This window comes from Poromitra crassiceps, assembly GCF_964638095.1.
Source record: "Poromitra crassiceps genome assembly, chromosome: 30".
Lineage (NCBI taxonomy): Eukaryota > Metazoa > Chordata > Actinopteri > Beryciformes > Melamphaidae > Poromitra > Poromitra crassiceps.
This window is the reverse complement of record NC_139652.1, coordinates 11,740,022-11,766,017: the sequence shown is the minus strand read 5'-3', so window position 1 is coordinate 11,766,017 and position 25,996 is coordinate 11,740,022. Positions and strand designations below refer to the sequence as shown.

The following is a 25,996-nucleotide window of genomic DNA, read 5'->3' as shown; positions in this document are numbered from 1 at the left end:
TCTGGGAAAGATTGGGGTACCAATAATAACAACAGGTGACTTTAATCAAGTAATGGATAAAAGTCAATAGCATATCACCAGTACAGCTATCCACATGTTAACAGGGGATATGGGTCTAATTGATATTTGGAGGCTGCATGGTGAATCCATGTGAAAGATAATAAATAAGGCGCTGGAAGCAATGAGTACGTAATAAAAGAAAATAATCTGCAGACTAAATATGTGTAAAAGACTCACTTTTATTTTACAGAACCCAAGGCACTCTTCTTAATAAGTTAAAAGGCTTTAATAATAGAGAGAGAGGGGGGGGGGTGGAGAAGGGAGGTGGAGGAGGGGGGAGGAGCTCTGGCACACAGATCTAAAGGCTGGAAAAAAAACGTTTTCCTCCTCTCCCCCCTCCCCCCACAGGTGTTCTCTATGTCACTGATGACACTTATGTTTGTACATAAGGCTTACATTTTACACTCTTCTCTTGATAGCTTGTCCTGATGAAGGCCACTGCGTTGGCCGAAACATGTTGATGCTTTTATACTTTTATTGTCCCAGTATGAACTAGCACTATTATTAAAGCCTTTTAACGTATTAAGAAGAGTACCTTGGATTGTATATTTTTTTGATTTCTCTGCTGCCACATCACCCATGCTTCATCCAAAGAGCACCTTCGTTTGACTATTTCCTCACTGTTTTTTGAACGCCGTAGCCCTCCTCATCTCTTCTTTGATACTCACTTTTATTTGCTGAGCTTTCGGTCTCTTAGACCTTCATCAGACCTTTTTATTTGAGGGGCCTTGGCATGGAAAAGTTTGTGAACCCCTGGTAATAGAGTATCGATGTTTTCCTGAATATCGCTATCAAAGTTAGAGATTCTAGTATCGTGACAACCGGCAGAGCATCACGACAAGAAAATAATGTTTCAACGTCACATTTCTGAAGTGGACCTTGAAAGTAACACTGCTCTCTCTCTGTTTTTTTCCAGCAGGCGTGAACACTCCATCACCCTCCGTCACCCTCCGTCAGGCGATGCAGAAGACTCTTTCTTTCTCTTGAAAGAAAAATAAACTACATTAGGGTTACACAGGTGAGTACCGCAAATAATATTGGTTGTGTTTAAGCAGAGATAGGATGTTTCCCCGTTTTCATTTTGAACTGATAGTCAAATGAAGGTTTAAATTAAGTGCAATTGAAAAATTTAACTGCTAGTATTTCCAATGATCTAACTTTGATGTTTTTGTATGGTAATATTCAAGAATTGTGTATTTACACATGCTGACATGTTCCACTTCCACTTCAGGTCTCTGTGTCTAGAGATGTCTGCTGCCAACAGTCTCCGATCTGAAGAACAGTTTCTGTGTTCCATCTGTCTGGATGTGTTCACTGCTTCAGTGACCATACCGTGTGGACACAACTTCTGCAAAGCCTGCATCACGCAGCACTGGGATCTTCATGTCCGGTGTCAGTGTCCCTTGTGTAATCACCGTTTCAAGACAAGACCTGAGCTCCATGTCAATACTTTCATAAATGAGATGGCTGCTCAGGTCAGGAAGTTGGCAGAGATGACAGCCACACCAGGAGAAGTTCCCTGTGACGTCTGCACCGGGACCAAACTGAAGGCCCTGAAGTCCTGCCTGGTGTGTCTGGCCTCCTACTGTGAGACTCACCTGGAGCCTCATCAGAGAATCAAACGCATGAAAAAACACAAGCTGGTCGATCCGGTGGAGATTGAGAACCTGGAAGACAGGCTGTGTAAAGAGCATGCCGATGAACTGCTCCGGCTGTTTTGCAAGACCGACCAGATCTGCGTGTGTCCACTCTGCACTATACTACTCCACAAGCAACACGATATTGTTTCTCTGGAAGAAGAATACGAAGAAAAGAAGGCTGATCTGGGGAAGACGCTGGCTGAAATTCAGCAGAAGATCCGGGAGAGACAAGTGAAGATCCAGGAGATCAAACACTGGGTAGAGCTCAGCAACAAAGGTGCAGACAGAGAGAGAGCAGAGAGTGTGCGGGTCTTCAACGCTCTGCTCAAGGCCGGCTCAAGGCGTAGGCCGTGTAGGGCACCGAAATGGCTCGAGCCGTCCCTGGATCTGATACAGTCTGCGCCGACAGGCCTCTCTTCACAGACTGCTCTGATGCGGTCTGTGAAGAGAGGCCGGGCCGAGCTCATTGAGATGATTAAAGAGAAGCGGAGAACAACGGAGGAACAGGCTGAAGGCTTCATCAAAGAGCTGAAAAGGGAAATCTCTGAGCTGATGAAGAGAACCGCTGAGATGCAGCAGCTCTCACGCACTGAAGACCACCTCCACCTCGTCCAAAGCTTCCCGTCCCTGAACACTCCTCCACACATCAAGGACTGGACAGAGGTCAGTGTCCACTCGTCATATGAGGGGACTGTGAGGAGAGCTGTGGCTCAGCTGGAGGAGACTCTGAGGAAAGAGATGCCTACTCAGTTGAGAAAGTCCGCTCAAATCAAAGCCAGCACCTGCCAGATAATAAGCATCGTGATCGTGATCGTGGTCATCGCCATACGTGGCTGTCTACTTGTGCCCTCGCTGAAGAGGGTCCAGCAGTCTGCATTGGATGAGATTTGGGATTCTCACTACATCCTGCCTGATGATGGCCATCTACTTGTGCCGCTGAAGAGGCTCCAGCAGTCTGCAGTGAATCCGACTTGGGATTCTGACACAGCAAATCCCCATCTCATCCTGTCTGATGATGGGAAAGTACATTGTGGGGATGTAAAGAAGAATGTCGCAGAAAGCCCAAAGAGATTTCTTCTTCCCTGTGTGTTAGGAAAGCAAGGCTTCTCCTCAGGACGATTTTACTACGAGGTTGAGGTTGATGCAAAGACTGAGGATATTTTTTTGGGTGTGGCCATAAGGTCGATCTACAGGAAGAGAGGGATATATGGTCCAAATGAAGGCTGCTGGTCTATGTCTATAGATGGTCCAACGATGTCAGCGGTGGGGGTGCGTGTGGATTATGAGGAGGGTCTGCTCTCCATTTATAATGTAGAAGATGGAGCTCTTATCGCCTCCTCTGGCTTCAACTTCACTGGGAAACTCTACCCAATCTTCTGTCTCAATTGCCCAGAGCACATTTTGAAGATTCATAAAGTAGTTAGCCTACTTAATAAGTAGTTAGCCTACTACTTTTGTCTCCTTTCTTCTTGGTAACATTATTGTGATTTGTTTTCATGGCTTCTAAGTTCATTTATTTTGTTTTTATAATGTGTTTGGTTCTATGGCATTTAGTCTGCTTTATTCTTTGTGCATTTTAATTATGTTGTTTTTATTGTAAATGAAATGACTTTGTAACTGTGTTTTTGAAAAGTGCTATATAAAGTTTATTATTACTAGGGATCTTGCGCGCTACGCGTGCTCGATTCCTAGGCTCGCCTGCTATGCGGGCTCGCCCGTCATTGCACCTCGCATTCGCAGCTCGGTCGCTGCGCGGCCTTGCCCGCAACTCGGCTGCTGTGTGGCCAATGAGACCAGCATCACTGATGATGTCAGATTTATGACATCACTGATGATGTCCTCAGTGGGATTTATGACATCACTGATGATGTCACAGTGACACAGTGACAGTCACTGATGATGTCACAGTGGGATTTATGACATCACTGATGATGTCACAGTGGGATTTATGACATCACAGATGATGTCACAGTGGGATTCATGACATCACAGTGGGACAGAGAAACAAACAAACAGACAGAGCCCCAGCTCCCATTTATATACTGATGATGATGAGTGTGTTTTCTCACATTAAAATAAATGAAAGCCAATGGAAAATGCTTGTATTGTTACACAACTGTTATTTTCTTGCATGCTCTATAAAGTATTTAACGATCAATGTTTGAAAAAGGTTTTTTTCTCCAAAAGCTGATCAACACAATGATAACACAAATGAACCGTATCTATTGTACACTGATAATACACTGATTATTCAGAATGCTGCTGCTAGAGTTCTAACGAAGACTAAGAAAGCTGATCATATCACTCCAGTTCTTAAGTCCTTACACTGGTTGCCAGTGTGTCAGAGAATAGATTTTAAAATACTGTTATTAGTCTATAAATCACTTAACGGCCTAGGCCCAAAATACATAGCTGAATTGCTCCCACGCTACGAACCATCTAGAACTCTTAGGTCAACAGGGTCCAGCTTATTAACTATCCCTAGGATCAAATCAAATCACGGGAAGGCTGCATTTACCCACTATGCTTCTGCTAGCTGGAACAAATTGCCTGAAGACCTCAGATCTGCCCCAACCTTATTTACTTTACTTTACCGTCGCTTTTAACTGCTAACAGCTACTATGCAAACCCAATGAGTCCTCTATAAGTTTGAGCTCTTTCTGCAACTGCTGCGCCTGTTGCTTATTGCACTTTTTATACTCTTTTTTTTTTAAGTTTTGTTGTGATGCTTTTAAATCTTTTATTTTCCTGTCAACCATTTTATGTGCTTAATGAATGCACTTTTTATACTCGGTTTTTTTGTGATGCTTTTAAATGTCCATTTTACTCTCTTCTTTTCTTTTCTTTTCCTGTCAACCATTTTATGTGAAGCACTTTGAATTGCCTCTGTGTATGAAATGTGCTATACAAATAAACTTGACTTGACTTGACTTGACTTGATAAAACAGACAAGTCATAGGCAGAGGCATATTTGAGTTCTGGTATTGGGCTGACCCAGATGATGGCAGAATTTTCATTTTTGGGTGAACTGTTCCTTTAACTTGTAGTGGTGGGTGAGGGAGCTGAGAGGGAGAAGGTGGGTGACATGCAGCCAAGGTCATTTGCTGGAGCCAGTCCCACAGCTCCAGGAGCACCAGGGCGTCTAGAGTCTCTCATTATCAACCAGAGGGGAGTGGGACCATGGGAATCATGCCCACGTCTGCCTCCTGCAACACTGGGAAGTGTTGGAATTATCCTTGCCTCTCATTTCAGACCGCCTCCAGATATGCCTGTGTACCTTTTGAATCTCATTAAAATATTCACTTAAGTTCCTCCATGCATAATATCTGTAAAATACGCAAATTTTCAGAAGTTCAAGGATGGAGCAGCAGGGAGACAAACTAGCGAGCACACAAGTTGCAAAGTGAACACTGTCAGGGCTTTGTTGAAATGGAAAAAAAACACAAAAGAAAACAATAGGGATGGGACAAATATCTAAAGTCAATATATCGCAATATAAAAATATGATGTATCATTTATTGTACTGTATAATTACTAATGAAATGGCTTACAATGACAATCACATTTCTTTCATATTTTATAAAAAAAAAATCAAAACAATACACAAGCAAGACAAACAGGCTCAGACACAGGAAAAGAAAAAAACATACATATTATCAATGTTCAATATTACAATGTGGTGCTACCAGCCACATAAGGTGCTTATGGGCTTTTCTCGCACGCTACGCCCTGCACCTCAGTGACATCACAACTACAGTGACATCACTGATGATGTCATAGACATTGTGACATCATCAGTGGGACAAAAATTGAAACAAACAAGCAAACAGAGCCCACTTTCTCCCTTTGATGATGATAATGTTGTCCATGGGATCCCCCGCAAGGCATCCATGAGAAACCAGCCAGGCGAGTCACCCCGTCGCCCCTAACATCGAGGTAGGCCAGAAACAGGTTGACAATCACAATTTGACAAGCTCTCAGCTGAAATTATATTATTTGCAGTTCAGTTTGTAATTAACGGTTTAAATTGTTTACATTCTAGCAGACCAATGCCATTTGTGGCTCAGAAATACACATCATTTTGCAGTTATACGTTGTTGTCATTGAACCTTTATGTTTATTTATTTATTATTACATATATTTATTACATCATATCATGGTTGTATTGAATCGTGAACCCCATATCGTGCATCCAAATCAGTATAATATCATCCCATCATAGAAAACACTGTCTCTCCTTCAATGGTATCTCCAGTTCTTCCTTTCAAGGCATAGGAGGAACTCCTCGCAGCCTTTTCCTTGTTGAAATGCCAAACTTCACACATGGCATAGCTACTGACTGTGCAGGAGTTCACAGTCTCCCCCTTTGAAATAATTCTTTCTGGATCAGTCTATTCAAGTTCAGGATGAGCGAGTCATCACATGACCTGTTTTCTCCAATGAGATCAGTGTTATTTTTCTAGAACAAACTGGCCGACAGAGACACACTGCCACCAGCGAGCCAAGCATGAAATGACCTGGCTGCTGAGGTGCTGATGAAGTAACCAGATTGCCCACAGACAGACGACGGGGCCGAGCTCAAGTCCAAAATCACATCAAAACACAGCAGTGCAACAGCAACGCAACAACGCCACTGCCAGGATCTAGTCACATCATTGTAACATGACAGCTTTGACATGAAACTAACTGAGCGGTGGAGGACAGCCTTCTTGTACTGATGCCTACACAGGCAGGAGAGAGAGCGAGAGAGATGCAAGGAACTCAATTTCAAAACGCTATATACATTTCTTTGGAGGGGGAAATCACCTTTCTGTAAAAGTGATGTGATTTTGTTAACCAATTAGGACATGTTACGAACGTATTTCAATCATGAGAGACTAGTAGAAAGTTTAACAAGCTTTAATGATACAACAAATTAATTTTGGCGTATGACTCCATGATATGATGACGCTCTCCTGAGATGATGAGAGGGCGTCGTCAGTGAAGAATAGACAGTTTTAACTTGACAACAATAACGAGATACATTCGCTTGACTATCCTGCATTACATCTGTTACAGTCTGTGGTCAGACCGTCAGACTCAGTGGGTCAGACAGACAGACAGACAGACAGACAGACAGCAGTTACGCTTGCTAGCCTGCATGAAAGACGCCAGTGTGTTTATGTTTTTAATATAGTCATATCTATGGTTTATAACGCTGCCACTAATCAGAGGCAGAGAGGGCCAGGGGTGGGTTATGCCTTCGCCGTCATCCCCAAAAAAAAATCGCTTCCGGTAAGCTAGCTAGCTAGCTAATGTTAGCTGCTGGTTGGTTGGCTAACTAGCGAATGTTAGCCGTTAGCTAACGTTAACACATTAACTAGACAAACACAGACATGCAGAGCTCCAAAAACAGAGCAATTCGTGATTTTGTTACTGTAGTTTCTGCAGAGTAACGTCCATGTTACGGATCTGACGGATAGTGCAGTAACAGTCAGCAGGTATGATAGCGCAGCCAGGGGGGGAGGAAGTCCATATATGGTCCATCCGGTCATGGAGCACATGACATTACGTCATCACAGGATAACGCGATTGGCTGGCTCAGATCTGTTCAAATCTGAGCCAGCCAATCACGTTGTCCTGCATTGTTTGGGACGTGTATAAAAGGCAACCGCAGATGGGGGTGGGTGGGGGGAACCGGGGGAGAGGAGAGGGGGGACCAGGGGGGAACCAGAGCAGAGGGGGAGAGGAGAGAGGGGGAACCAGAGGAGAGGAGGGGAGAGGGGGAGAGGAGAGCAGAGGGGGAGAGGAGAGGGGGAACCAGAGGGGAGAGAGGGGGAGAGGAGAGGGGGAACCAGGGGGAGAGGAGAGGAGAGGAGAGGAGAGGGGGAACCAGGGGGAGAGGAGAGAGGGGGAGAGGAGGAGAGGAGAGGAGCGGGGAACCAGAGGGCAGAGAGGGGGAGAGGAGAGGAGAGGGGGGACCAGGGGGGAACCAGAGCAGAGGGGGAGAGGAGAGAGGGGGAACCAGAGGAGAGGAGGGGAGAGGGGGAGAGGAGAGGGGGAACCAGAGGGGAGAGAGGGGGAGAGGAGAGGGGGAACCAGGGGGAGAGGAGGGGAGAGGAGAGGGGAGAGAGGGGGAACCAGGGGGAGAGGAGAGGGGGAGAGGAGAAGCAGAGAGAGGGGAGAGGAATCATAGTAATCATATTTTGTAACGAAACGCTTCATATCTCATCCCACTATCATCCGCTCACTGCAAAAGCAATGAAGAGCTAATGAGCAGGGATATTTACTGCAGCTATATGTGAGGCGTAGCAGACTACCAGTCCCCCTGAGCACAAACAGTTCTCTTACATAACAGCTAAGATGGGAGAACGCACAGCACCACAACATCTACTCAAGATGCATTCTCAAAATGGACTGGAGAGCCAACTCAGGCTTGGCCAAAGGTGCTAAAGAAATCCAATGTCTAATGTGATTATTGCTGGGGGACAGGTTCACCAGTCAATTGGGTTTACATCAGGGGTTAGGATACATTTCCTCTCAGGCTGTGGCATAATTACATTATGACTTTTCTATATTGAGTGGGAACAGCCTTTACAGGCTGCTAACCATGTTAGCACACAGGGGGGCAAAAACATGACATGAATCCACTAAATACAGCACAGCGACTAGATATGGAAGCACTTCTACCATGTCAACACGTCAGGAGATAACACATACATTGGACATAAACGCTGTTGATGTGAATCTATATGACACAATTATCTTTGCTCGTTTTCAAGGAGTTACATATTAAATTGAACATGCATTTCTTTAGTACCTAAATTGAACTGAAGTTAATATGATCCCCAGGTAAATCGACATTTGTATGTCGTTTTTGTCGTGTTGTTATGGGGTGGGGAGGGGAGGGTGGTGGTTTGTATTTTGGTCGTTTGTATTGTTTGTAATTTGATTTGGGTATGAATGTGCTAAATTTAAAAATTTTATATAATATATATATATAATACTGTATATATATATACAGTATATATATATATATATACAGTAAATATATACAGTATATATATATATATAATTATATTGTTGGGAGAAAAACATGCATTTCTTTGGTTTTTGATATATATAATTGTATTTATTTTCTTCTTATTGGCAAATCAATTTGATTTGAAGCCTTCGATGAGAATGGTTAAACTCATCCTGCCTGTATATGACTGCCTCAGCAGCAACCTGTCCATGATGGTGTTGTTGTGTCCTGTGCCTTCTGGGGTCCCGCTGGCTTCTCATGCGTGTAAGGCAGCAGTTGGTGCAGGAGCTGTGTCAGTGCCTGGTGTTTATGCTGGAGGGGACTGTGATCCATCACTGGCTGGGGCTGTTACCCAAGTGTCTGCCCAGTCATCTCAACCCGCCGCCTCCTCCTCACTTATACGACAGCTAGCTTAGGAAAGTGCATTCAAATTACATTCCCTCAAAACCTGCACCCCCACGTTTATACACCGGCAAATATATCATATAACTCATAACACAACATATATTTGAATTAGATAACACACACACACACACCCACCCAACCAACCACTGGCAGGTCAAGGTGTGTGTGCCACCAGTAGCAATCGTATGCAACAGAATTGGCTGCCAATCAAAGTGAAGCGCCTTGGAAACTGCGCAGCCAAGGTGAGGGGGTTCATATCAGCACATGTCTATTACCATAGAATAACTAAGCAGCTATGAGTTCGAGATAACCGATATATTACCATAAGAATAATTACGCAGTTATGAGTACAAGCGAACGGCAACAATAATCTGCACGTTCCTCCTTCCCGAGATGATCCAGAAGCTGTGAAAAGCACCGGCGTTCCTGAGATGGCAATCATATAATCGTCACTTAATTAGGACGCGAGAGACAGTGAAGTGCAGCGATGGATTTTAATTACACACACTCTTTACACAGGAAGAACAACAGGATAACAGATGGATTAAATTAATCAGTCAATATCTGTTTCCACATTACTGTACCGCGGGTCCCTCGGGAGTGGTCAAGACATTGTCATGTCAGCTATACAGTACTTAGCCAGATAGAAATTAATGTAGGCAGTGCAACGTTCAGCATCAGAGCTAGAAACAGCCTGATCATTATGCAGCCATAGCACAGCACAGCAATAAGCAGCAATTAGTTTTTCAGCCAGTCCTCCAGCTCAACCTGCATGATATGAACACAGATTAAAGTGTGGCCGAGTGGGGACAGGAAAACAGCACTTCAATGTAGTAGAACGGGTGAAGAGGCAATGGAAAAGAGGCATCAAAGGGAGACGGGGCTGCGTTCAAGAGCAGAAAGTGCACATAGCCTGTGGTGAATCCATAAAACCAATCATGCACACGATGCTGATAAAAGCATTAGAAGCAAGTGAACAAAAATGATCTCTGAGGCTAAAATACAGTAATACAGCACAGCAATTGCCACCCTTATTAATGTAAGATTTCCATTTGGATACATATTAAAATTCTATATCTGATGTATATATATATATATACATATTTGAACCATTATTCATTAGCAATCGTTCAAAGTATTTTAGCACAAAACATAAGAGTGAATCTATGCAGCTTATATCTTATAGGTAGATTTCAATTTGGCAAACGTAATCAGCTCTAGGTGTGTTATAGCCACGTCGGTGGGTCATTTCCTCAAATGCTATACATTTACAAACAATAGATACAATATTGATTGTGATGCTCAAAGTAGACCCTCATTTACCGGTGTTAGCACCACGAATAAATTATACGACTAACCAGTAGCTGCATTTGCGTAAAAATGTGCAAGTCTCAGAAATATCAACTGTCATTAGAACTGAGAACTGGCACTCACTTACATGAGGTGTAAACCTTGATCATATTTTTCTGTTATGTTTACATTGCTTATTTGTTCGCATCTTAGTTTAAGTAAAATCATGAAAACTGCATTTCAGTTAACCATAATCACACTCTGTATTTTTCTGTGAAAGTATAAATACAGTAAATGCCGTTTGTGAGGTTATACTGGTTGTCGCACGCAACACATCTTTTTAAACGGAGAACGAACAGGTAAAACCGTTACAACAGTTAGGCGCTTCCTTGGCAAAAACAGTCTCAGGATGAACTTCTTCAACAGGGCTACTGTATATTATCTACAGTATTCTGCCCAATTTTTTTTTAAGTGCAAGGAGCATTTGTCTGTCGCCATTTAGAGAGTTCTCAACTCCCCACGTCAGATGTTGTTTCTTGCTTTGAACCCAACAGAGTCGTCCTATGTCAAAGTGCTGCCCAACACAGTGACATCCAGATAGATTTTAACTGCCAAAGAAGTGAGATAGATACAGTAATATACTTTTCTCTTTCAAGTTTTCAAAAATTTTCTACCATTTCCTGAGGGAGGGCAGACCGTTATACATGTGAGCCCTGAGTCGGAGCCACTCGGCCGTCCTCTGCACGGAGCCCTTCTCCCGGGTGAGGATGCGCGCGGCCTTCTGGAGCTTCTCCTCGTTCCTCTCCAGGTAGCGCGCGCCCTCGGCCTGCAGCAGGTTGAGCTTCTCCTGCCGGCTCTCGTCCAGGGAGATCTCCTCGTTCATGTGGGGGTTGAAGCGGAAGTAGGTGTGCGGAGGGAGGAGGGCGTCGAGCATGGTGTGAACCTCTGCAGCGGGAGAGGGAGTGGGGGACGGGGAGGTGAGAGTAAAGACTCAGAGAGAGAGGCGAGTGAGGCTCTGTAGCACAGGCCTGTGTCAGACCAGCGAGCCCCTGTAGCACAGGCCTGTGCAGACCGCGCGGCACACCCGAGCTCCCCGCATGCACCGACATGTTGATGCTCAGTGCTGACAACCATGTTACATTGTGTACAGTGATAACGGGCCATTAGATGGGACAATGAAAAGCCAGTATGTGGCGTGCAGCAGTACTGCAGGTTCACACTCTGAAACAACCTTTGTTGCTGCTTTTACAGTGTATCCCTCTCAACACAACACATTGACTTGAAATGACTAAACAATGAACACTTACAAATCAAAGTTTTACCACACGGGTGAAGAAATGTGGTCAACACACTGGCTCAGTGAACGGACTTCTTCTTCATGTAATTTCTCTCTCTGCCTCTCTTGCAAAGCGCAGCGTGCACTGTTCCAAAAAGCTTTGACGACGTCATATTTGGCGCTCGCGCCCCGGCTCGACGCGGCGACCGTAAAATCAGCTTAAGGACACGGAAGGAAAATACGTGACGTTCACATTAATTAATACACAGGACAAGATGTTACTATCCCTTGTGCCAAAATCCAAGGAAAAACACATTTAGAAGCCCAATCCAGAATAAAACAAGCTAACAGGCTAACAAACTAATAAACAAGACACAAATCACCAGTTACCTACCCTAGCCAACAGCAGTATGAAGCATGTCATTGGGGTTTTCAAGTGGGCACCTTCCTTCACCGACGTTTCGTTAAGTTAGGCCCACGACACCTCAAGAAGGCTTAACGGTGTAATCCAGCGTCCTGGAAACACCCCCCTCCATGCTACCACCGCACAACTGCATATTACCTCACTATCTAAGCCTAGCTATCCAGGTCGATTCGGTATGACATTCCTGACTACACCACCACTGTCAATGATTCAGCCCTGTTGATGCGGACCGTTAATCATGACCAACAACAAACAATCCCTAACTACACCACCACTGTCAATGATTCAGCCCTGTTGATGCGGACCGTTAATCATGACCAACAAACAATCCCTAACTACACCACCACCGTCAATGATTCAGCCCTGTTGATGCGGACCGTTAATCATGACCAACAACAAACAATCCCTAACTACACCACCACTGTCAATGATTCAGCCCTGTTGATGCGGACCGTTAATCATGACCAACAACAAACAATCAATCTGACCTTAGCGAGCTCCCCAGCTAACATGTTTCCTCCTTATCCACAGCCATTCACTTGCTCGTTCTGCTGCCTGAGACATGTTGCTAACCGCAAGTTTCAGGCTCCGTCCCCGAATGCCCAACTCAGTTAGTAAGGCAATAACGGACTTTGCCACAAAACCACGGCAGCCCACCTCTACAGGCCGCACTCGAGCCCTCCAACCTCGCTGCTCTGCCTCTGCTGCCATTTCAGCATACCTAGCTTTCTTGCGCTCATAAGCCTCCTCAACTCGATCTTCCCACGGGACTGTGAGTTCGATAAAATAAACTCTCTTCTCTACCTCAGACCACAGTAACAAGTCCGGACGTAGCCGGGTGCTAACTATATATGCTGGGATGACTAGCTGTTCATTCAAGTCAACCCTCATTTCCCAGGCTCCACCTACACTTAGCTGCCCTAACTTGTGCCTGACCTTAATTGGTCTAATCTTTTCTCCCTCACGTACAAATTTGATCTGTCTATTCTCTTTGCTAGCAACTAGAGAATTTACTTCTAGCCGCTTTTCCTCAACTGCAGCTGCCAAACATTTCAACACCTGGTTGTGACGCCAGGTGTATCGCCCCTGGGAGAGACTGACCTTACACCCTGACAGTATATGCCTCAATGTACATACACTAGAACACAACGGGCAGGCACCATCCTCGCCCAACCACTGATTTAAGTTCTGGGGAGATGGCAGCACATCATAAGTAGCCCCTAGAATAAATCTAATTCTGCTGGCCTCCATGCTCCACAACTCTCTCCACTTCAACTTTCTCTTCTCTACACTCTCCCAGTTCACCCACTGTCCTTGCTTTGCCTGCGACACTGCCTTAGTACATCTTACTGCCTCCTCTTGCCTATGTACTTCTTCAACTACCATCTTCCTCTTTTCTATTACTGATGCCTTGTTCCACACAGGTTTCCCTATGCACAACCCTAAGCCTCCACGCCCATGCTGCACCTGACCTATGATATCCCTGTGTCTAAGAGCTGACTGTGCTTGCTGTACTGCCTCCTTTGGGTTCCACTTCCTCCCTGTTTTAACTGTGGGCGCTACACTCCTAACCACTGGGTCCTTTGACTGAGTCAGAGTCATTTCCAGTCTAACCTTAGCACACTTGAACTCCTCTGTCAGGCTAGATAATGGCAATTCCAATATGCCTTTCCCATATAAGGCTACACTGCTTAGGCAGCGTGGGACTCCGAGCCATTTTCTAATGAATGAGTTAATCATCCTTTCTAGCTTTTCTACCTTTGAAAGGGGAACCTCATACACTGTCAGTGGCCACATCAACCGAGGCAACAATCCAAACTGCAAACACCACAACTTTAACTTTCCTGGGAGCCCTGACTTGTCTATACTTGAAATACCTTGAATCATTTCCTGCCTCACCTCCTCAAACTGTCCCTTATCACTGAGACTTGCATCATACCATCTTCCCAAACTCTTGACTGGTTTCTCTAACACTGTAGGCAACACCTCATCATTTATAACAAACTTCTTACCTACTACCCTCCCTTTAATGATTTAAATACTCCTGGACTTACTTGGCTTCACTTTCATTCTAGCCCACTGCAGATTACTATTTAACTTATCCAACAATCTGCTAGTACATGGAGCGGTTGACGTCATAGTCGTCATGTCATCCATGTATGCCCTAATTGGAGGGAGCCGCAGCCCTCCCTGCAGCCTTTCTCCACCCACTACCCATTTTGAAGCCCTAATAATGATCTCCATTGCCATGGTAAAAGCTAATGGGGAAATTGTACACCCTGCCATAATGCCTATCTCCAGCTGCTGCCAAGCTGTAGTGTACTCTGCTGTGGTAAAGCAGAGTTGAATATCTAAGAAGTAGGCTTTAACTAAGCTCTTTATACTACCTGGCACTCTAAAGAAATCAAAGGCCTCCCATAACAGACTATGCGGCACTGACCCGAAAGCATTAGCCAGGTCCAAGAATACTACATGCAGGTCTCTCTTCTCACGCCTAGCTGACTGGATTTGGTGCCAGATCATGCTGGTGTGCTCTAAGCACCCGGAGAAGCCGGGAATTCCAGCCTTTTGCACCGAAGTATCTATTAGCCTATTCCTTTCTAGATAACTAGACAGCCTCTGTGCCACAACACTAAAGAAAACCTTCCCTTCAACATTAAGTAGACTGATAGGTCTAAACTGACTTATCTCTAACGAGTCCCTTTCTTTAGGAATGAAGATTCCCCCTGCTCTACGCCATGCCTTAGGAATAACCTGCTTCTTCCAGACTACCTTCATCAGCTTCCATAGAAACTGCAACACATCTGGAGCACTCTTATACAGCCGGTAGGGGACTCCATTAGGACCCGGGGCTGAAGAGGCCCTTGCACGTCTCACTACTTCTTGAACTTCTTTCCACCTTGGTGGGCTATCATCACACTGGCTCTCTATTTCACCAATAGGTGGAATATCAGCTGGGACTGTCATCTCTCTAAACCTTTCCCTATCTTTGTGAACCTCCTCCAAATATTCCTCAAGCTTCTGCTTAGGTACCATAAGGCTACCATTCTTTTCCTTACTAAACAATGACTTCACAAATCTAAATGGATCCTTATAGAATGCTATTCTAGCTCTCTCTTTCTTTTTCCTATTTTTCCTAATGCTCTCTGCTCTTCTTAAAACTGCCAACCGATCCCTCACATCTGACTGCAAGCAATCAATGCCTTCCTTCTCAACCTCTGTAGCTTTCCTCCACTGCCTCTTAAGCTGTCTTCTCTCCTGGATAAGTCTATCTATCTCTTGTTGGCGCCTAGATTTAACTACCTCACCCTCTAGTTTCTTCCTTTTCTCAAAGACGCCAAACCTTTCCATACCATAATCATAAATACAATCTCCCATTTTGTCCAACTTACTCTCAGCAGTTCCTTTAAGCTTCTCTAACATCCTAACCAAATCACTATTGATATCTTCCCACTTCCTACTTTCTGCTGCACCTGGCCACTTAACTCTAGGCTTCTGACCGCTAATCTTCTCCCTTTTTGGCTGGCTGGCCTCTCTGCTTTCCTCGGTGCTAGGACCTGCCTCAACATCAGGGGTGCTGATGTCCTGCGAGCTGTGGGTTACTTCCTGTCGCTGGACTTCACCCGACTGACTTGATAAACTTCTTAAGAAATAATTATCAATGCGGGGTCCCTGTGTTCCCTCTACCAAGCACCTCTTCCTGCCTTGATGGATTCTAAGGCCCCTCAAAGTTGTTACCTTCTGCCAGCCACACAAGCAAACCTGATGCTTCTTTCCATCTACATCTGAACTAGTGGCTTCCACTGACATGTTTTCCCTACTCATAGTCAAGTCCGTTCCAGAGTCAATAACCGTGTCAACCAACATATACAGACTACAACCATAAACACACAAATAACTTCCTAATAGTCCCCATATGTGCAAAACATTCAACGATTGTAGTAAGAGTCAGTAGGGCGCGCTAGTCAAAACTGTTGTGTCAGCTCTGCATGTGTTTAGAGAATAGAGAGTAAAGGTTTAGGGGTGTGAGTGTGAGTGACTGAATCAAGGTTGCTGTTTCGCTGCAGGCGCTCAACTGGCACGTCTGAGAGCTTCGGAGGGGAAAAACCCCAAAACAAAACATACAAATGCAAGCAAACAGGCACAGGCCAGGGTCACAATAACAAGGTAGATATGCCTGAAAGATCCAGCAGGCGACAGCAGTCAGTGTTCCCACGGTACTTTGGCTGTGTGGAGAAATAGTTCAGGCACGCAGACATAGATTGCATTAAAACTAGCTGTAATTTGAGGCTGTGAAGCAAAGATCTCCAACAGTAACTTATCTGGAGGTGATTTGGAGACTGTGTTCTGTGTCGACATAGCCGATCACTGTATTACATTATCACCGGAGAGTCAGGCGAGATAAGTGCAAGACTGCACAAATCCCTGAGATGAGACTGGCAGCTCAGTCATTTGAGTAGATAAAGGATGCTGCTGCTATAGGTTTAATTGTAGGGGTGTCACGAATCGATACACTAATTTCACGATATGATACGATACACGATATTGGGTTCACGATAACGATACGATATTTTAACAATATTCTTTTTAACAAAAGTACCGTAAATTCCGGACTATAAGACGCACCGGTGTATAAGCCGCGGGACCAAAATTGACTATTTTTTTCTTCTATAAGCCGCACCGGACTATAAGCCGCGGGTGTTTTGATGTTTAATTACCATATGAAAGGGTTCGTGCACAGAGAGGAATGTCGGGAAAGAGATCGCTGTTTGGGGAAGCTCCCATTTATTAACATTTCAACAAAACAAAACAAAAGTCAGGTCACTAATCCCCAGACAAAATCACACAACAATAGGCTACCGTATATGTGCAGCAAACCTGTAACCAGAGAAGTCAAGTCACTAATCCTCGTCTTCCTCTTCTTCCTGCGTACTGAAACCACCAAAGTCCTCATCTTCAGTGTCGGAAACGAACAGGTTCAGGGTGGCTTCGTCAACCACTCTCCTCTCTCCTTCAGGTGCCATGGCACGAGTCCGATACCTCACGAGTCCGACACCTCACGAGTCCGAAAAAAGAGGCTAACTTCCCCCAGACCCTAACCCAAAACCTAACCTCTCCCACCCCCACGCCTAAACCTAACATCCCCCAGACCCTAACCCAAAACCTAACCTCTCCCACCCCCACGCCTAAACCTAACCTCCCCCAGACCCTAACCCAAAACCATGAGGTGTCGGACTCGTGAGGTATCGGACTCGTGAGGTATCGGACTAGGGGGCAGTCCCCGTGGCGTCATCCTCTTCATCCCGCAGCAGTCCAGCGTTTTGGAACCCGTTGGTAATTGTGGATGTTTTCACACTCCTATAATATTCCGTGATCTTCCTTTGTGTGAATTCGCCGAAGTTTGTGATTTTCTCCTGATAGTCGGGAGGGAGTTGTTCAGTAGTTCTCCCCCGGACGGACAGTCCCTTTTGCCCAGGTTACGCGCGGCTGCTCTGTTTGATCGGCGGCTGCTCTCTTTTAATGCGAGATTGACTGCTTTCAACTTGAAAGCTGCCTCGTGTGAATTTCTGCGTACCTTCCCCATGGTAAGTGAGAGTGTTGCTTCTACTGCTCGTCTTGTTGTGAATATTCCTTGATCTTCCTTTGTGTGAATTCGCCGAAGTTTGTGATTTTCTCCTGGTAGTCGGGGGAGGGAGTTGTTGCCCGAGTGGCCGTTTGCTTACCGTAATTACCATATGTAAGTGGTCACGCACAGAGGGGATTGTCGGGAAGAGATGGCTGTTTGAGGAAGCTCCCATTTACCGTATTACAACATTTCAACAAAACAACATAACACAACACCACCGTTGTTTATTTTTACAGTGCACACAGTGTCCGCGGTGTGGTGAAAAGAGGGCAAGAGAGGAAATTAAAACAGAAGTGGATTTATAGTTAGAAAGAGTGCTAAAAAAGAGAGATTTTTTTTTTTTTTTTTTTTTTTCCTGAAAAAATCCATAGATAAGACGCACCGTTATATAAGCCGCAGGGGCCAAAAAACGGGAAAAAAGCCGCGGCTTATAGTCCGGAATTTACGGTAAATCATTTTTATGTATTTATTTATCATTTATTTAACCATATGAGTCCCGTTGAAATCGAAACCTCTTTTCAAGGGAGCCCTGGGAAAATACTGGAAAAATAGTCTTTCATTTGAAATACACAAAATACAAAACAAATGCTGTTTTTGGAAATTGTTATTATAATAACTATAAAACAACATGGAAGATAATGCTTCTCTTGCAATAGAATGTGTCACACTGTCACAAACTAAATGTTTGTTGCATGGTGAAAGAAAAATAAAGTATACAATCTATTTCTTAAATAACTCATGCTCAATGGTCCCTAAACTTATGTAATCTTATGTACCCCTTGAGCTGTTTTGCCATGCCAGTAGTAGTCTACCCCCTCACTCATGCGTGTTGATTCTGCTAAATTTGTTCTATTATTATTCAGGAGCAAAAAAAAAAAATAAAAAATAAAAATTGTTTTGTTTTTTACAATATCATTTTTTTCTGACGATACGCATATCGTGACGTTTCGATATCGCGATATATCGTGCGACGAAATATCGTGACACCCCTATTTAATTGGTATACCAATTCAAATATGTTCTCACTCAATTCTGTCTGTTACTACTATCAATCATAGCCTAGCCAGTTTATCCTGGCCCTATCTCATAACAATATACAGCGCCACAGATCATGAGTTGGATAAGCTGGAAAGTTAACTGTCAATTTTCTGCATGGTTTCAATGCAATTTGCTGGTTCAGAACAGAAAAGGGCTAACGTAATATTGATGTAATTGATGTGAAGTATCAGACAATAAATGTGTCTTGGTCTTGGTTCTCTTCTCTCTATAGCCCGCGAGAAATCTTATTTACATGTTGAGCAGCGGGAACTTCTTTTTTTCCCATGACTTCTAACGAACGAGACCCATTCTCGACAGCTCTGAAAGCCGAGCATATTTTTAGCACTCCGAGCTAGACATTCAAAATATTTCTCCTTTTAGCAAAAGAGCAGCATACTTCAAACGTGTTTTCGTCTAGTGGGCTTAGCAATAACAAGGTCCGTGACCGGCGCTGCCCCACAAGCGTCTCTTTTTAGAGCAACTAGATGGAAAAGAGGTGCCCAGTTAGTGGACACAGGGCCTACTTCACGTGGCACTCCCATTTAAACAAGCCCAGTAAATCATCCTTATCTCTGTCCACAAAAACAACACACTGCGCTCTACTGATGCCCCCCGAGAGAACGCACGAGGCTGAGGAACACTGGAGCAGGAGGAAGGCTTTTGTAAAGAGACCAATCTGTGATGTACACTATGTAGTACACACAGATTAGTACATAGTATACTATGTACTAAGCTGCAGTTTCTCAATAACAGAGGGCGAATGGAGAGCTGGAGAGAGCCTAATAGCAGATACAGTAGGAGCAAGTGCACAGCAGCATCTGGGTCACGCACTGCGCCACAACAGGGACGGAACCCAGCCAAATTTAGGAAGAGCAGAGATGCCCGTGTCCAGAGGTGATAAGGAGGCAGGAGAGGTTGCTACCACAGAGGGACATAATCCAGAACAAAGTCATCCTGCACTGCAGTACCGTATTTTGTGCACTGATTACGTCAGAAAATCCATTGATTCCTTCAAAGTCTAGGAAGATGCATCGAGGAAGATCTACCGCAGACCTGGGCAACTGGCGGTCCGCGGGCCGCATGTGGCCCGCGAGCGCCACCTGTGTGGCCCGCGCTGGAATTGCAAAAAAAAAACGTTGTGCACCTGAACGCAACATGCAAGATACCTGCTGAACGCAACATGCAAGATACCTGCTGAATAAGTGTCCAAATGTTCATGTCATTCTGGCCAATACTCCACTTCTGTTATACCATTTCAGTCTGGAATATGGAATATCTTTATGACTAAAAGGCTAAAAGTAATCTCATGTGTAAGAAATGACTGTTCTACATTGAAGTAAAAATGTAAATAATTACCTTGTTGGTTTTGGATTTTGGAATTGGAGAAAAACATTTTGGCTAGTGGAAATTCTAATTGGCCGGTAACTTTAAAATCTAGCAGCCATATTGGCAGGTGGTCAAAAAAGTTAATTTCAAGCCCTGAGAGCAGGTGGTGATATAGGAGTTAGTGAGAAAAGGATAAAATATTCGTGTTTAAGACTGAATGATGACATCACAACTGTTAATTTAAAATGAGTTATTCCTCTAAACCTGATTTCAAATGCCCCAAATGTTTTCGCGCCGGCGCCGTTTGGCCCCCAACCCTCAGCAAAATCTGGCCCTTTGGTAGCGAGGAAATGTTTTTGTGGTCCTCTCTATCATCAAAGTTCCTGGGTTACGGCATGACAATATTTGTTCGGCCCCTGGCAACAATCTGGGTTTCTCATGTGGCCCCCCATGAAAAATAATTGCCCACCCCTGATCTACCGTATTGGTTTTAATGATGGTTTTTTTAAGAGATGGAAACATGTCACTTACCCTCAGTGTTGGTGGCACTGCTGATGACATTGGTGAGCTTGGTCTTGAGGCTGGTGTAGGTGGTGCTGTGCTTGTCGGGGGTTTCCACGCGGCCGGTACCGAGCGAGACCACGCACTCCAAGGGCGTGTTGGGCCACAAGCACTTGCACTCGTGGATGGCGAGCGCCGTGGGGTTGTTGATCAGCAAACCACCGTCCTGCACACACACAAAACAGGAAGACAAGAGTATCACGTTAGAGACTCCATTTACTGTAAAGACTCGCACAATTTGTGTGGCGTTTTAAGCCACGACCACAGTCAGCGAAACCAATTAGATTGTTTGTCATTTGAAACAACATCGGTGCTTTTCATGGATTTTAAACAGTCAATAGACTGAATTATTGAAGAACAGCTGATGAAACAAAGGAAACAGATCAATGTGGTGTTTCGTAGCTGCGTGTACGTCTACAAAGAACACAGCGAGATTGTTGTCCCCCCCCCTCCCTCGACTGGCTTTGATATGGAACAGCCGCCCAGGAGGAGGAGTGCTCTAGCTCTGGATCATAGTCTACCCAAGGCAATGGGAGAGTAAGTGGAGAGGCTGTGGGGAGTGTTGAATAGGCATGAGGCTGAGGGGCCGGGGGGGGGGCGGGGCGGAGCGGGGGGGCTGGCAGCAGGATCAAACACACAGGGGCCGCTCCTCATTAAAGAGGCCATGCTGTGGGGGGGGGGGGGGGGGGGGGGGGCGCTGCAGGGCACCAAGCGTCTCTGGGGGGACACACAAGGGAGAAGAGTGCTGGTGTTTGTGACTGTGCGTATGGGGATGTTACAGAGCTCTTATATCTACAGTACCTATATATATATGTATACTGTATATATATATATATATATATATATATGCCCCCTGACACTCACCCCCTCCCCTTTAGCAATTGAGGGAGATACAGGTCCTCTACTTCTATACTAAAGTGGAGCCTAACCTTCTTTATTGCCAATTGCTGTAGTTCTTATTATTGTCCTTTTCTAAATAGAATTTTAACTTATCTTTGTAATTGTTTGCATTGCTGTAACGCTAAGATTAATGTTAGGTACTCCCTTTCTAAATAGAATTTGAGCTTAACCTTGTAACTGTTTGCATTGCTGTAACTCTTAGATTAATGTTGTGGTTCCTCTTTTTCTAAATAGAATTTGAGCTTAACCTTGCATTGCTGTAACTCTTATTGTATAGGTCCTCCTATTCTTTATAGATTTTGAGCTCAACCTTCGAATGTGCTCATTTCTGTAACTCTGACAGTGCTGCAGATTAATGCTAGCTTATGTCCTTGCTTTTTAACTTATTATTATATATCGCCATTCCTTTTGTGATATTGTATTTACTTTGTTGACTGTTATATTATGTATCTTTCTGCAACCTGTAAACAGAAAGAAATTGTGATTTCCTAATTGGTCATGTGACCAATTAGGTCCTGTTACTACTTAGGCTCACCTGGGCCCTCATGGTTGTATGAGCAAACCTGATGAAGCTGCTACAGCGAAACGCGTCGTTTGCTGAATAAATCACAGTAAAGCCTTACTTCAGTGTGAGGTGGTACCTTCTTTTGTTTTATATATATATATATATATATATATATATATATATATATATATATATATATATATATATATATATATATATATACAGTATATATTTTTTATAGAACACAAAAAAAAAACACAAAAAAGAAAGAAAGAAACATACAACATAATGAACATTCAATACTACAGTGGTGCTAGCAGCCACGTAAGGTGCTTATGTGCTTGTGAGCGATGTACCTGGGATCTCACGCAAGGGGTCTATAGGAAACCAGCCGGGCGAGTCACCCGTCGCCCCTAACCTCATCGAGGTAGAGTAAAAACGGGTCCCATATAGTTAGACATGTTCTAAGTGAGTTGGTTCTCAGGAACTTGAGTCTCTCCATCCGTATAATAGAGATCATGTCCATCAACCACAAATGTCTACCTATATTATTATGCATATAATACTGTGTACGTGTTTGTGACTGTGTGTATGGGGATGTTAGAGTGAGAGCTGGGATGTCTATCTACATATTAATGCTATATAATACTGTGTAAGTGTTTGTGACTGTGTGTATGGGGATGTTAGATTGAGAGCTGGGATGTCTACCTACATATTAATGCTATATAATACTGTGTACGTGTTTGTGACTGTGTGTATGGAGATGTCAGAGAGAGAGCTTATATGTCTACCTACATATTAATGCTATATAATACTGTGTATACGTGTTTGTGACTGTGCGTATGGGGATGTTAGAGTGAGAGCTGGGATGTCTACCTACATATTAATGCTATATAATACTGTGTACGTGTTTGTGACTGTGCGTATGGGGATGTTAGAGTGAGAGCTGGGATGTCTACCTACATATTAATGCTATATAATACTGTGTACGTGTTTGTGACTGTGCGTATGGAGATGTCAGAGAGAGAGCTGGTATGTCTAGTACCTACATATTAATGCTATATAATACTGTGTACGTGTTTGTGACTGTGCGTATGGGGATGTTAGAGAGAGAGCTGGTATGTCTAGTACCTACATATTAATGTTATATAATACTGTGTACGTGTTTGTGACTGTGCGTATGGGGATGTTAGAGTGAGAGCTGGGATGTCTACCTACATATTAATGCTATATAATACTGTGTACGTGTTTGTGACTGTGCGTATGGAGATGTCAGAGAGAGAGCTGGGATGTCTAGTACCTACATATTAATGCTATATAATACTGTGTACGTGTTTGTGACTGTGCGTATGGAGATGTCAGAGAGAGAGCTGGGATGTCTAGTACCTACATATTAATGTTATATAATACTGTGTACGTGTGTGTGACTGTGCGTATGGAGATGTTAGAGAGAGAGCTTATATGTCTACCTACATATTAATGCTATATAATACTGTGTACGTGTGTGTGACTGTGCGTATGGGGATGTCAGAGAGAGAGCTTATATGTCTACCTACATATTAATGCTATATAATACTGTGTACGTGTGTGTGACTGTGTGTATGGAGATGTCAGAGAGAGAGCTTATATGTCTACCTACATATTAATGCTATATAATACTGTGTACGTGTGTGTGACTGTGTGTATGGAGATGTTAGAGAGAGAGCTGGTATGTCTAGTACCTACATATTAATGCTATATAATACTGTGTACGTGTTTGTGACTGTGTGTATGGAGATGTTAGAGAGAGAGCTTATATGTCTACCTACATATTAATGCTATATAATACTGTGTACGTGTGTGTGACTGTGTATGGAGATGTTAGAGAGAGAGCTTATATGTCTACCTACATATTAATGCTATATAATACTGTGTACATGTGTGTGACTGTGCGTATGGAGATGTTAGAGTGAGAGCTGGGATGTCTACCTACATATTAATGCTATATAATACTGTGTACGTGTGTGTGACTGTGTGTATGGGGATGTTAGAGAGAGAGCTTATATGTCTACCTACATATTAATGCTATATAATACTGTGTACATGTGTGTGACTGTGCGTATGGAGATGTTAGAGTGAGAGCTGGGATGTCTACCTACATATTAATGCTATATAATACTGTGTACGTGTGTGTGACTGTGTGTATGGGGATGTTAGAGAGAGAGCTTATATGTCTACCTACATATTAATGCTATATAATACTGTGTACGTGTTTGTAACTGTGTGCTGTGCATTAAAAGAGTGTAGCAGAAGTGTCGCAGAAAGAGTTGAGCCTTTTGGGGGGGGGGGGGGGGGGGTACCATCTCTCCAGGCACACTCCAGCAGTGTTGCGGTATAATGACAATTCTCCCAGTACAAATCCGTCAGAGCAGCACACAGTGTGATGGGGAATATGAGGCCTGCCTACCAAGGCGCAGGTCTGTGAATCATCTGGGGAGCTGGACTGAGAAATTGTGTCATTGCCTCAAGCAGCCAGAAAAATGGAAAAAAAAAAAAAAAATGAAAATGGGAATTGGATATGGTAGCTACTAGCTACTAGATTGGGGACATTTAACTAAGCGACAGCCCCCACAGATAGAACCCACACAGTGTGTCATGTGTTGCGTTAGCTCTTAGTAGCTATCACTGATACCTGATGCAGCATTTGTGTGTATATCCCTCATTTGTGTGCGTATCCCTTTAAGACCGCGAACCGCGTTAACGCGGTCTTAAAGGGACACGCACACAAATGCTGCATCAGGTATCAAATGGGTTAAAAAGAAGGAAAAACAACAGAGAAATTGCACGTGACAAAGTAAGCCACTAAAGAACATTATTTTAGCATGAGATGATAATAGATAAAATACTTCAAAAAATGTGAACATAAAGTCGTTAACAGTCACCTTTGCTCGTGGCAAAGGCAAATTGCCACGAGCAATTTGCCAGTCTGTCTGAGTCACATCGTCTGATGAGAAGAACCTCTCTTGGGGTTAGAAGAAATCTCTTAGGTCGGATAATGTATGAATCATTTATAGAGCCTTCTATCTGGTTATAAACAGAGACCTGAGTCAAAAGCCTTAGAGCAGCCATTCCCAACCTGTGGGCCGCGAAGGTATTGCAAGTTGCCCGCCAAATCATTTGCAAAACAATACAATCTTTGTGATTTCTTATTTTTATTATTATGCATGAGAATGCTTTTCTCCATTGTTGAATGATAGTTATTTAATTCGTAATCAATTAATTCGCCTATTGCAGACAGCACCTCCCTTTTCGTTTCTGATTTCTGTGTGGTGCTGATGGACAGCTCCTTTTATCGTTAGAATAAAAACTGCTCCGAGAAGCATTATTATTAATTAATTATTATTATACATACAGTTTATGCTCGGATGTAGGGCGCAAACATTTTTGAGATTTTCAAGTGGTCCATAGATACAGTCGGTCTGTGTGGGAACGCCCACAAAATGTTATACGGCTGGCGCACGAGGGGGTAAACACCCCCATATATCTCAATGGGCTGACTCGCCAAAGGACGGTGCTGCGGCTCTACACTACAGGATTGGGGATTCTAGAGCAGGTACATAGACGTCTGTTCAGATGTGCGTTTACTGCGGTGGTTCAATCCCTGATCCTATCTGCCTGGGCTGGGCTAGCAGCTAAATGCTAACTATGCTGAATGGGGAGAACGGGGGGGGTGAGGGGTGGGGGGGGGTTGACGTCTGACCACGCCCCCAGCCAGCTACCCCAGCGTCTACGTCGACCTGGGCAACTGGCGGCCCTGTGTGGCCCGCGCTGGAATTGCACCAAAAAAAAAAAAATGTTCATATCATGCTGGCCAATACTCCACCTCTGTTATAACATTTCAGTCTGGAATATATGGAATATCTTTCAATAATCTTTATCGATAAAAGGCTAAAAGTAATCTCA

The 25,996-nt window shown here is 43.9% G+C and overlaps 1 protein-coding gene across 1 annotated transcript in view; it reads right to left on the bottom strand.

The window, feature by feature from the left end:
• Window positions 1–9,588: 9,588 nt before the first annotated feature.
• The window catches only part of LOC310800399 (calcium-independent phospholipase A2-gamma-like), a gene marked incomplete at its 5' end in the record, with an annotated part of 56,803 nt that continues 40,395 nt past the window's right edge, over window positions 9,589–25,996 (bottom strand). The window contains 2 exons of the mRNA XM_083662999.1: window positions 9,589–11,343; window positions 20,620–20,815. Coding sequence (XP_083519125.1) covers window positions 11,069–11,343; window positions 20,620–20,815 — 471 coding nt within the window. The 3' untranslated portion in view covers window positions 9,589–11,068. The remainder of the gene's footprint in view (window positions 11,344–20,619; window positions 20,816–25,996) is intronic.